This window comes from Nycticebus coucang, chromosome 11 (assembly GCF_027406575.1).
Source record: "Nycticebus coucang isolate mNycCou1 chromosome 11, mNycCou1.pri, whole genome shotgun sequence".
NCBI classification, from domain to species: Eukaryota; Metazoa; Chordata; class Mammalia; order Primates; family Lorisidae; genus Nycticebus; species Nycticebus coucang.
Genome location: NC_069790.1, coordinates 114,497,096 through 114,510,844, shown reverse-complemented (window position 1 = coordinate 114,510,844; position 13,749 = coordinate 114,497,096). Strand labels below are relative to the sequence as shown.

Sequence of the window (13,749 nt, the reverse complement as noted above, 5' to 3'; positions counted from 1 at the left end):
ATACACTACTCACCCCAAGAGCTGGCATGGTTAATCCAGGAAGGTGCATAGAAGAAAGCTGTTTTCAACTGCAATGTGAAGAAGCAGCAGACATGAAAGACCCTCTAAGCCAAAGTCTAGAGAGCTATGAAAAAGGTTTTGAATTATGCAGCCAGATGGGGTTCAGATGAAAATAGGAAGTAAAGGATTTCAGAAGTTAAGATAGCAGAAAAGGTGGTACAAATTATACGTGCTTAATCTAAGATTTAGGAGAAGATTTTTAATCTCTGAAAGAAAAGGAGCAGATGATTGAGAATCAAGAAAGCAGGTGACAGGCTCAGAGACATGCTGCACCAATGGTTCTTTGAGCATGTTGTCTAGCCTGCTTTGTTCATGTTGTAGTCCATCACCACATATATTCCAAGTATATAGGAGGTTAACAGGTGCTCAGTAAACATTTCTTGTATGTATGATTGCATGGATATATGAGAGGGATAGAAGCTGAAGGAGTAGGAAAAGGGCACCAGGCTACTTTTTGTTTTATGCCTTAACATTTGAGACTATGTGAATATTCTGTTAGCCAACAAACTTTCACTAAGTGGTTTTTGTTTTCATCCGTGATCTGTGCCTGAGTCAATATTTATGAAAATGATTACATCTACCACTTGGGTACCTCCTGATCCTTTCTTCAAAATTCATTTCGGGTATTCCCTTCTCTAAGTCCTCCACCCCTCCCATTCTGATATCAAGCTTTTCTTTTGTGTTCCCATAGTAACCTGACACCCTAGAGCTTGCCCCAGTCCAAGTGTAGGTTTACTTGTAGGTTTCTCCCAGGACCGATTAGAGTCCTTCTGTAAAGAACTTTCCTTCTTCACCTTCACATTTGTGGGTAGTTTATGCTTCTTTTTAAATTACTTTATTTTAGTATCACTTTATATTTAGAAATCCTTTTTAAAAAATTATCCACATTGTAATACATTTATAGTCAGTATTTTTGAAGGTCAAAAGACCAAAATTGGGCAGGTTAAAGTCCCATTAAGCTGTCTCCTAAGACCTTTGCATGCCCACCATTGTTTTTATTTTTTTGTTTTTGTATTTACTTAATTTCTGGCACAAAAAGATGTTGCAAATTTATCTTGTTCTTTTCTTATTCAAAACTTATATACAGCCATTTCTTGAAGCAATATTAGTTCCTTTTAATGGCGAATGGGACTTAGAAGCCAAGATCTAACATATGCTCAATGCTATGAAATTGTCTTCGTATCTGAAATCTTCAGAAATATAAATATATTTCTTAGCTTTGTCTTAGCAATATGTATTAAATATATATATATATATATCTGTTTGACTATATACTGTGGGTATATATATATATACAGTATATATTTTTAATCATAAATTCATACCAGTATCCCCAATTTTATCCCAAACCACAGAATTATTCTTCTCTTTCACTCATTCCACATTTGTATTGTCCTTCTTCCATAGTGATAATCTTGATTCAGTATTTCTTCATTTACTCAGTTTTATAATACACACAAAATAGCTTCATGATTACTGTACACATACTATTACCTCCATCAAACTAAGTCATTTTTTTCCTCAGAACATATCACACTGAGTATATAAAGTCCTAGTACTGTGTTCAAAAGTAATGCAGATTACTTTTTTCATTTGGTCCTATTTTTGTCCCACATGAGTTTTTCCCCATATTTATTGATTTAATTTATTTTTGTAGTATGTGAACTATCAGCATGGCTATAACAGCAGAATACACATTCTTCTTATGTGTACATGAAACATTCATGAGGATGGATTATCTGCTATGCCATAAATTAGTCTTGGCAAGATTAAAAGGATTGAAATCATACAATGTCTATTCTGGTCACATAGAATTAAATTAGAAATCAATAACATACATACATCTGGAAAATCCCTAAATATTTAAATTTTAAAGCATTTCTAAATATGCTAGAAATGGGAAAGTACAAAAGAAATTAGAAAATATTTGAATTGAATAAAAATAAAAGCATGACTTATTAACATGTCAAAAATTGTGTAATGCAGTTAAAACAGTGATGAAGACAAAGATATGCCTTTGAATTTTTTTATTAGAAAAGAAGAAAAATTGAAACTCAAGGGACTAAGTTTCCATTTTAAGAAGGTAAAAAAAGCAAACTTGAATTAAACTCAAAATGTGTAGAAGCAATAAGGAAATAATAAAGATGAGAGCACAAATTAGTGAAATAGGAAATAAAGAATAGAGTAAATCAGTAAAAGCGAAAGCTAGTTAGTTCAAAAAAATAATAAAAGTGATAAACCTCTATAGACTGATCCTGACAATAAAAAGGATAACACGATATTATGAAATTCAGTAATAAAAGAATGAACATTAATACAGATCCTACAGCCATGAAAAGAATAATAAAGGAATTTACTACTCAATGGCAATAAATATGACAACTTAAATGGACAAATTTCCTGATAGATACAAATTACTAAAATTGACACAAGAAGAAACAAAATAATGCTAAATAAATTGAGTTGTAATGTAAAACATCCCAACACTATCATAGATTGAATACTAGAAGACATTAGTGGAAAAATGGGTAAAATTTATACTCAGTTTGGAGTTAAGTTAATAGCAGTGGATCAGTGTTAACTTTTTAGTTTTGACAGATGTACCACGATTGCACACAATGTTAACATTAGGAGAAACTGGGTCAAAAGATACAGACACTTTCTGTGCAATATTTATAACCTTTCAATTATTTTAAATTTCAAAATAAAAATGGTATATAAAATCAACAACAGCATAAAGAAAGGTCCAGATAGCTTCACAAATGAATTTTATCAAAGAGTCAAGGAGCAAATAATACCGACCTTACATAAACTTTTCCAGAAAGTAGAAGAGGAGAAAAGTTTTCTTAACCTGATCCATTAGAACAGCATTTTTCAGATATTAAAACCAGAGAAAGACATTGTCAGAAAAAAAAACTAAAGACCAACATCCCTCATGAACATAGACACAAAAGATCTTAGAAAAGTATTAACAAATAGAATATAGCAATATATAAAAAGAATACTACCTATATCATGATCAAATAGGGTTATCCTAGACTGTTTTAACATTCAAAAATCAAATTAGTTCACCATATTAACGGAATGAATAAGAAAACCCATATAATTCAATAGATGTACCAAATTTTTTTGACAAAATTTAATACTGAATCATGATAAAAATTTTTAACAAACTCAAAATAAAAAGAACCTTCTTCAACATGATAAGTGACATCACTGAAGTACCTATAGCTAAAAACAATTGTAATGGTGAGACAGTGAATATTATATTACTTTTAGTCTCCCAAAGACTAAGAATAAGGCAAAGAAGAACACCTACTCTTACTTGCTCTATTCAACACTGTACTAATGGTCCTAGCCATGCAATAAGGCAACAGAAGAATAGAGACCGAAAATTAAGCAATAAATTTGTGTGATTTGGTTCACATTCTATATTTTCTAGAAGACTGAGCCAAGAGATAGGAAAAGTTAGAATCTTGGTATGAGAAAACAAATCACAAACACCAAAAGAACAGGAAGTATTTTAGACATTTAGAAGATTTTTAAATGACAAGATCCATGTGAACGTAAGGTCAGCAGAGCGTTTTCTAGACTACAATTACTTTATACCTGAAAGTATTTGCAAAAAATATGATCATTATGTAAAAATTTCTAAAGATTGTACCAAGAAAAGCTACTATAACAATTGCCTTTAACAAAGTTCCAGGAGGCAAAAAGTCAATATACAAAAACCAATTACATTTTAATATATTAGCAAGAAACAATTAATAATTGAAATTAAAAATACAGCAACATTTAAAATAGGACTCAAAATTGTGAAATACTAAGGGTTAAATTTAATTAAATAATGTCACAAGATGACCTATATGCTGAAAACTACAAAACATCATTGAGAGAAATTTAAAAAAACCTAATGAAATGGAGAAATATACCATATTGGTGGATCCGACACTCAATATTTTAAGATGTCAATTTTTTTCTGAATAACCTATAGATTCAATGCAGTCCCAACCAAAGTTCAATTGATTCTAACAATAGTTTACAAATGAAGAGGAACTAACATAGCCAAACCTATTTTGAAAAAGAAAAAAGGTAGTGGACTTTCCTACTTAATTTTAAGACTTTCTACAAAGCTTAAGTGATCAAAACACTGTGATAGTGGCGTAAGGATAGGCATGCAGATCCACAAAACAGACTAGATAGAGATAGACCCCAAAATTTATGTTGAATTGTTTTATGATAGAGTTGCTAAGCTAATTCAATGCAGAAAAGAAAATCTTTTTAACATACAGTTCTGAAACAACTGGATACTCTGATGGAAAAAAGGTGAAATTGTGATCATTACCCCTCTCCATACAAAATAAATACTATATCATAGATCTATACCTAAATGCAAAAGCTAAAATTCAAACACTTATAAATGAAAGTATAGGAGAAAATATCTGTTCCCTTGGCCTTTGCAATATTTACCTATATAGGATACAAAAAGTGCATTAAGCATGAGGAAAAGATTGGTGAATTGAGCTTTGTCAAAAAATAAATGTAGTGACTTCTGCAGTTCAGTAGACAGTAGTAAGAAAACAAAAAGGCAAGCTACAGACTGGACAAAAACATTGTAATACTGATACAGGTATCTGACGATGCGCTTACATACATGATACATACAGAACTCTTACATCCTAATAATTAGACAGCCAGGTTTTTTTTTTTTTTAAGGCAAAATATCTTTTTTTTTATATCCCTGTTAATATTTATTTTATTTTATTTTTTTATTAAATCATAGCTGTGTACATCAATATGATCATGGGGCACCATACACTTGGTTCATAGACCATTTGACACATTTTCATCACATTAGTTGATATAGCCCTCCTGGCATTTTCTTAGTTACTTTGCTAAGACATTTACATTCCACATTTACCAAGCCTCACATATGCCCTTGTAAGATGCACCACAGGTGTGATCCTTTCAATGCCCCACCCTCTACCCACCTCCCCCAACCAAACCAGCTCTTCAGGATATCCTCCATAATGACCAACCCAATCCTTTACTACAAACGTAAACTCACTCAGAAACTTCCGATCAAACTCCAACTTCTACAATGGCGAAAAGATTAAAAATGTCCACTGGACTTTTGAAAAACTCGATACCCAAAATTTCACCAAACTTATCAATAGTCTCCATTAATGTGAATGGCTTAAACTGTCCTCTAAAGAGACATAGGTTAGCTGACTGGATACTAAGGCAAAATATCTTAACACATCACAAAAGATGATACATGAAAGGCCAAAAGCTCAAAAATAATTCTCAACACCATCAGTCTTTAGAGAAATGCAAATTAAAATCTCAATGAAATACCTTACACCCACACTAGAATGACTAAAAGACTCTACGAAGTGTTGGCAAGAATGTGGAGCAACTGGAACTTTCATACATTGCTAGTGGGAACATAAAATAACACAACCACTTTAGAACTGGTTGGCATTTTTTTTACATATAAAGTTTTTTTATATAAAGTTAACATACATTATCCATTTTATCTCTAAGTATTTATCCAAGAGAAAAGAAAACATCTTGGCACAAAAACTTGTACATGAATGTTTATGGCAGCAAATGCTAGCTGGAAGCTACCCGAATGTCCAGATGAAGAGAGAAAATGTGGAATAGTCACGAGCTAGTATAGTATTCAGAAATAAAGAGAAGAAATTACTGATAAGCTAAACAACATAATCGTTCTCAAAAAATTATTCTCAGAGTAAGAAACCAAACTCGAAAGAATACATACATTGTGATTACATTAATATGAGACCTTAGAAATGACAAATTTAATATATATGGATAGGAAGCACATCCAGTGGTGGCCTATGGCTGTGTGTGGGAGGCCAGGTTGACTATAATAGGGCCAAAGGTAACTTTTTAAGGTGATGAAAAGTTGTATATTTTTATTATGGTCGTAGTTACTCAGGTGTATAGATTTAACAAAAACTGTCAAGATGTATACTTAAAATGGATGAATTTTAGGATAACACATGGCATTGAAGGCAGTTTTTAACAATTGGCGTGTTTAAAATTTCAACACCACTTAACCTGGGTGACATTATATAAGTCTCATTCTATTCATCCCAAATTTTATTAGATTTCTTGACTATTCTTTCTGTGTTTCTTTTTGCAATAAGCATATATGTATGGATACTTATTATTACGAGTATCTCACAAATTAAAAATAGCTACTATAAATAATCTTTTGAACCTTGATTTTTTTCTTTTCTTTTTTTCGTAATTAAATCAGCCCACTAACTAGTTTTTATTTTAAATTAATGTGAAGGTACAAATGTTTAGGTTACATTGTTTTCAAGTCTAAGGTAAAGTTCAAGGTGTAGTTGAGCCCTTCACCCCCGGGGGTTGCTGAACACCCTCGAATTGTGCACATTAGGTGAGATCTTGCCAATTGCCCTCCCTCCTCCCACCAATTGCCCTCTATTCTCTCCCTTCCCCTCTCTTTTTTCTCTGCTTCCCTCTCCCTCCTCTTCCTTCCTCCTTGCTAGACTATATTTATGTTTTATCATTCATGTGGGCATATAGTTCTATTGATTTCATATTAGTATTGATACATTGGATTTTTTTTTTTTTTTGCTATTCTTGACATAACTTTGCTAAGAAGAACGTGTTTCCTCCATCCAGGTAAAAACAAAAGATGTAAAGTGTCCATTGTTTCTTACGGCTGAATAGTACTCCATGGTATCCATTTACTATTTTTTACTTTATTTTTATTGTATATATTCAAGGTGTACAACATGTTTTGATACACAGATAGACATCAAAATAATTATAATTATTATCAAACAGATTTACATATTTATTACCTCCCATAGTTATGTGTGTGGTAAAGGCACCTAAAATCTACTCTGTCAGAAAAATTTCAGTATACCATGCAGTCATGGTGCTGTCCATAAAATCTCTGGGATTATGCATGCCACCAGACTGCAAATTTATTCCCTTAGAACTACTTCTCCTCATTTCCTCTCTCTCCCCATGCCTGGTAACCACTGTTGTTCTACTGTACGTTTCCGTTTATTTGACTTTTTTTCCCCACTTCTTTTTTTTTTTTTTAATTAAATCATAGCTGTACATTAATGCAATCATGGGTTACAATGTGCTGGTTTTATATACAATTTGAAATGTTTTCATCAAACTGGTTAACATAGCCTTCACAGCATTTTCTTAGTTATTGTATTAAGACATTTATATTCTACACCTAGTAAATTTCACATGTACCCTTGTAAGATGCACTGTAGGTGTAGGCCTACCAATTACCCTCCCTCCACCCCTACTCCCCCATCCCCTCCCCTCCTTCTCCCCTTTCCCCTTCTTCTTGGGCTATAATTGTGTTATAACTTTCTTACTTGGTTTCCTAGTAAGATTGAGTACATTAGATACTTTTTCTTCCATTCTTGAGATACTTTGCTAAGAAGAATATGTTCCAGCTCCATCCATGTAAATATGAAAGAAGTAAAGTCTCCATCTTTCTTTAAGGCTGAATAATATTCCATGATGTACATAAACCACAATTTATTGATCCATTCATGGGTCAAGGGGCGCTTGGGCTTCTTCCATGACTTAGCAATTATGAATTGGGCTGCAATAAAAATTCTGGTACATATATCTTTGTTATAATGTGATTTTTGGTCTTCTGGATATATACCTAGTAGAGGAATTGTAGGATCAAATGGCAGGTCTATTTTTAGATCTCTAAGTGTTCTCCAAACATCTTTCCAAAAGGAACGTACTAGTTTGCATTCCCACTAGCAATGTAGAAGTGTTCCCTTTTCTCCACATTCATGCCAACATCTCTGGTTTTGGGATTTTGTGATATGGGCTAATCTTACTGGAGTTAGATGATATCTCAAAGTAGTTTTGATTTGCATTTCTCTCATGATTAAGGATGATGAGCACTTTTTCACGTGTCTGTAGGCCATGCACCTATCTTCTTAGAGAAGTTTCTCTTCAAGTCCATTGCCCAGCCTGAGATAGGATCACTTGTTCTTTTCTTGCTTATACATTTGAGTTCTCTGTGGATTCTGGTTATTAAACCTTTGTCAGAGACATAACCTGCAAATACCTTCTCCCCTTATGAGGGCTGTCTGCTTGCTTTACTTACTGTGCAGAAGCTTTTTAGTTTGATCAGGTCCCAGTAGTGTATTTTTGATGTTGCTTCAATTACCCAGGAGGTCCTCCTCATAAAATATTCTCCCAGGCCGATTTCTTCAAGAATTTTCCCTGCACTTTCTTCTAGTATTTTTATAGTTTCATGTCTAAGTTTAAATCTTTAATCCAGTGAGAGTCTATCTTAGTTAATGGTGAAAGTGTGGGTCCAGTTTCAGTCTTCTATAGGTCGCCAGCCAGTTCACCCAGCATCATTTGTTAAATAGGGAATCTTTTCCCCACTGAATATTTTTAATTGGCTCATCAAAGATCAAATAACTGTAAGTAGCTGGGTTCATCTCTTGGTTCTCTATTCTGTTCCAGACATCTACTTCTCTGTTTTTGTGCCAGTACCATGCTGTTTTGATCACTATCGATTTATAGTATAGTCTGAGGTCTGGTAGCGTGATTCCTCCTGCTTTATTTCTATTTCTGAGTAATGTCTTGGCTATTCGAGGTTTTTTTTCTGATTCCATATAAAACTATGTATTATTTTTTCGAGATCTTTAAAGTGTGACAGTGGAGCTTTAATAGAAATTGCATTAAAATTGTATATTGCTTTGGGTAGTATGGACATTTTAACAGTGTTGATTCTTCCCAGCCATGAGCATAGTATGTTTTTCCATTTGTTAACATCTTCAGCTATTTCTTTACTTCGAGTTTCATAGTTCTCTTTATAGAGATCTTTCACGTCCTTTGTTAGGTAAACTTCCAAATAGTTCATCTTCTTTGGCACTACTGTGAACTGAATAGAGTCCTTGACTGTTTTTTCAGCTTGACTATTGTTGGTATATATAAAGGCTATAAATTTATGAGTGTTGATTTTGTAACCTGAGACACTGCTGTATTCCTTGATCACTTCCAAGAGCTTTGTAGTAGAATCCCTGGTGTTTTCCAGATATACAATCATATCATCTGCGAAGAGTGAAAGTTTGATCTCATGACTTTTTTTTAAAAGATTCTCATCTTTAAAAATCTCACATTAAGTGAGATTGTACAGTGCATTTCTTTCTGTGATTGAGTTAATTCACTTCGTATAATGTCCTCCAGGTTCATCTTTGTTGTGCCAAATGGCCATACCTCTTTATTAAGGGCTGAATAACATTTCATCATATATATGTGTGTATTTTTATGTGTGTGTGTATACACAGTAGAACCTCCATAGTTGACCACTTCTGTACATTGATCACCTCCTTAAGCCTTAAGTTGACCTAATTTTCATAGATCAAACATACACCATACGTATGTATCAGTATAGTAGGCCTAATTCCTTATGTTGACCACATCTGTATGTTGACCTGCTTGTTACAGTTTCATGTGTGGTCAACTTACAGAGGTTTTTACTGTGCATGTGTGTATGTACTCATATGGTTTATCCATTGATGAACACTTAAGTTGTATTGTTATCTTTGTTGTTGTGAATAATGTTTAGCATGGGAGTGCATATATCTCTATAAATGTCTGATTTCATTTCCTTTGGGTATATACCCAATAGAGAGATTGCTTGGTCATATGGTAGTTCTATTTTGAAATTTTTGAGGAATCTCCACTTTTTCCCATAGTAGTTGTACCAATTTACATTCACATGGACAATCTGCAAGGATTGCCTTTTCTCCACACCCTTGCCAACACTTATCTTTTGACTTTTTATAATAGCTATCCTAACAGGTGTGAGGTGATATTTCATTGTGGTTTTGATTTTAATTTTTCTGATAATTAGTAATGTTGAGCATCTTCACATATACTTGTTAACCATTTGTATGTCTTCTTTGGAAAAATGTCTATTCAGGTCTTTTGCCCATTTTTTAATTGGGTTATTTGGTTTTCAGCTGTTGAGTTATGTGGGTTTCTTGTATATTTTGGCTACGAATCCTTGATCGCATATATGGTTTGCATGTATTTTCTCCCAGTCCATAGATTGCTTTTGACTTTGTTGATTCTTTGTCTGTGCATAAACATTTTAGTTTGATGTAGTCCCACATGTTTTGATTTTGCTTTCATTGCCTGAGCTTTTTGTCTGATATCCCCTCGCCAAAAATAATTGCCAAGGCCAATATCAAGAAGCTCTTCTCTATGTTTTCTTTTAGGAATTTTATGGTTTTTGGTCTTATATTTAAGTCTTTAATCCAATTTGTACTTGTTGGTATGTGTTCATGGTGCAGTGCTTTTTTCAGTTATTACGTTTTGGTAGTTATTCTTTGACAATATTTATAAATTTTCCTTATTATTTTCTATGATGACATTGTATTCCACTCTGCATATACTATAATTTATGCAGCCAATCTCTGATGTATGGGCATTTATGTTATTGTCAGTATTTTGCTATTATCAATAATGTTGAAATGAATAACTTTGTGCATAAGTTTTTTCTTTTTTTTTTTTTGTTTGTTCTTTTACTCTGTTGGAGATGTACCTTTTGGTAACTTTTTAAATGTGGAACTGCTAAGTCAATGAATAAAATTCTGTATACCTTTGTTATAAATTGCCCAATTATTCTTTATATTGGTTTTTACCACTTCATATTCCTACCAGCAATGTAAGAGATGCCTATTACTTCACAGATAGCCAACAGAGTAGTTGTCAGGTTTATGAGTTTTTGGCATTCTGATATAATTTTAATTTGCATTTTTCTTATAATCAATAAGATCAGTTACCTATTTGTATGTTTAAGAGCTACTTACTTTTTTTATCTTTTTTTTTTTTGTGAATTGCCTGTTCATGTGTTTTGCCCACTTACATATTGGGTTTTTGCTGTTCTGTCCATTTTAAGAGTTCTTACAGATTAAGAATACTACTCCTCATAGCAATGATTTATATTGCATTTGCCTTTTAAATGTGCTTAGTATTTTTGCCAAAAATGTTTATGTATATATTCATATAGTTGATTTTATCAATCTTTTTATTATCACATGTGATTTTGAGTTAGCAAGATTTTTCCTACACACAGATTATTTAAAAATTCAACTTTGGGCAGTGCCTGTGGCTCAAGGAGTAGGGTGCTGGTTCCATATGCTGGAGGTGGCGGGTCCAAACCCAGCCCCTGCCAAAAAAAAAAAAAAAAAATTCAACTTGCCCACTTCTTCATTGACATTATTTGAAAAAAAATTAACTGCATGAGATTCATAAAAAGAATTTATTATAAGAATTAAAATAAATTTTCATCTTATTTTGTATATACACTTAAAGGACTAAAATAAAAAAGGATTTTTTTTTTAAATTTTAGAATCACCAAATTAAAGGTAGATTGTCTAAGATGTTACTTGAGAAAAATAAATGTCACCAAACTAGAACATTTTGGTTGGCCTGGCCAATGACTTGTTCCTCTCATTAGTCAGGTGACTGGGAAATGATAATATAATCACAGAGTTGCTTGGTCAGCCTGGAATCAGAGCAAGCAGAGCTAGATGAATGATTTTAGGGTTAATGCTTCAAGGAATTAGAGAGTCATCTCCATGAGAAGGGGTGCCATTGTCTTCAGGAGAGGGTCACATGTGCTAAGAAGATGTAGTTGGCCCACCCATGGGTTAGTACTCTGCCAGCCACAGAGAGTGCCACACAATAATGCAACTACACTCTCTACCTGACCCCATTTTTGTTCAGTGTCTCCTTACTGCTGCCTTTTGACCATACAATTACCACAGCTTGGCTGACAAAAGTGGCAGAACCAGGTCTGGAGCTGCAAGCTTGTAGGGGCCACTCCATCCCCTCCACCCACATCCCAGCCTCCATCTCCCATCTGGGGCTTGTGGGTACTCTGGGGTCTTCTAGGGCAGGATTTGCCCACAGATAGCAAGCAGATGGTGCTGAGCAAAACCTTGTAGCATTGATGTGTGTCACTGTGATGGGGCAGACAGTGTGTGAGTGAAGTTCTGCATGTAAGTTGTCAAGTCCTCTTGGGCTCAGGTAACCAGAGGGTCTCTCTAGAGTTGAGGCCAGTCAGCTCCCCTGCCCACCTTTTCAGATAATAATGCTTCTCCTGTAGTATCACTAGCTTAGCTTTCCATAGACTTTATTTGTAGGAAATTAGCTGCATGAAATTTGTATACAAGACTCCTTATGAGAAGAAAAACAAGAATTCCCATTCTATTTTTATATGATGTTTAAAGGGCTGAAATAAACATGAATTTAAATCTAGAGTATTTGAGATGTGATATTAAGTAAACACAGCGAGACTACCTTTGCGCTTTCCTCTGGAAGATTAGTGTTTGGAGAATGACTACGATTAATGCTGGGTCCCTCTATCTGCTCTCCAAGTCTCCAGGCTGGTGGAATCAGATCTGTCAATTCTCCCATTAAGAGCTAAAAATAACAAATTAGCAAAGCTGATAGATCTTTAGCATGTACTATATGCCCACAGCCACTGTTCTAAGAGCTTTATATAGAGCCATTCCTTTAACAGAGGATGCATGTGTCTTTTGCAGTTGTGAAGATGACCTCTCCGAGGACAGAGAGGAGCTTCTGCATGGGATTTCAGAGCTGGACATCAGCAACTCGGATTGTTTCCCATCTCAGCTGCTAGTGCATGGGGCTTTAGCCTTCCCTCTGGGGTTAGATTCCTACCATGGCTGTGTGATAGCCGCTGCCCGCTATGGCCGGGGCCGGGTGGTGGTGACTGGCCATAAGGTGTTATTCACCGTTAACAAACTCGGCCCCTTTCTGCTCAATGCTGTCCGCTGGCTGGATGGGGGCCGCAGAGGCAAGATCGTGGTGCAGACAGAGCTGAGAACTCTGAGTAGCCTGCTTGCAGTCGGGGGCATCGATGCCAGCATTGAGCCCAACCTGACCAGTGATGCAAGTGTCTATTGCTTTGAACCCGTGAGTGAAGTGGGGGTCAAAGAGCTGCAGGAGTTTGTAGCGGAGGGTGGTGGACTGTTCGTTGGAGCCCAAGCCTGGTGGTGGGCCTTCAAGAACCCGGGAGTGTCCCCTTTGGCTCGATTCCCAGGAAACCTCCTCCTCAACCCCTTTGGCATCAGCATCACCAGCCAAAGCCTCAACCCAGGGCCCTTTCGTACTCCTAAAGCCGGGATACGGACTTACCACTTCCGCTCCACCCTGGCGGAGTTCCAGGTTATCATGGGCAGGAAGAGAGGAAATGTGGAAAAGGGCTGGTTGGCAAAGCTGGGCCCCGACGGAGCAGCTTTCCTCCAGATTCCCGCGGAAGAGGTCCCTGCCTACATGTCTGTGCACCGACTCCTGAGGAAGCTGCTCAGTCGATACCGGCTCCCTGTAGCCACTCGCGAGAACCCCGTTATCAATGACTGCTGCAGGGGGGCTATGCTTTCCCTGGCTACGGGGCTGGCCCACTCTGGAAGTGACCTCTCTCTGCTAGTCCCAGAAGTTGACGATGCGTACAGCAGCCCCTACCTGCGCCCCTCAGAATCTCCCATCACCATCGAGGTCAACTGCACCAATCCAGGTAAGAGATGAGAGGGGGAGGGATCTCAGTATTGTGGGGGCAGGGTGACTTCCGCAGCTCATTGCAGGGGT

General features: G+C 35.7%; 1 protein-coding gene across 3 annotated transcripts in view; it reads left to right on the top strand.

The window, feature by feature from the left end:
- Positions 1-13,749, top strand: part of TCAF1 (TRPM8 channel associated factor 1) — a 49,873-nt gene that overhangs the window by 25,583 nt on the left and 10,541 nt on the right. For all 3 annotated transcript variants that reach the window (XM_053553390.1, XM_053553389.1, XM_053553391.1), the window contains exon 3: positions 12,684-13,678. In XM_053553390.1, the coding sequence (XP_053409365.1) occupies positions 12,684-13,678 (995 nt within the window). The remainder of the gene's footprint in view (positions 1-12,683; positions 13,679-13,749) is intronic.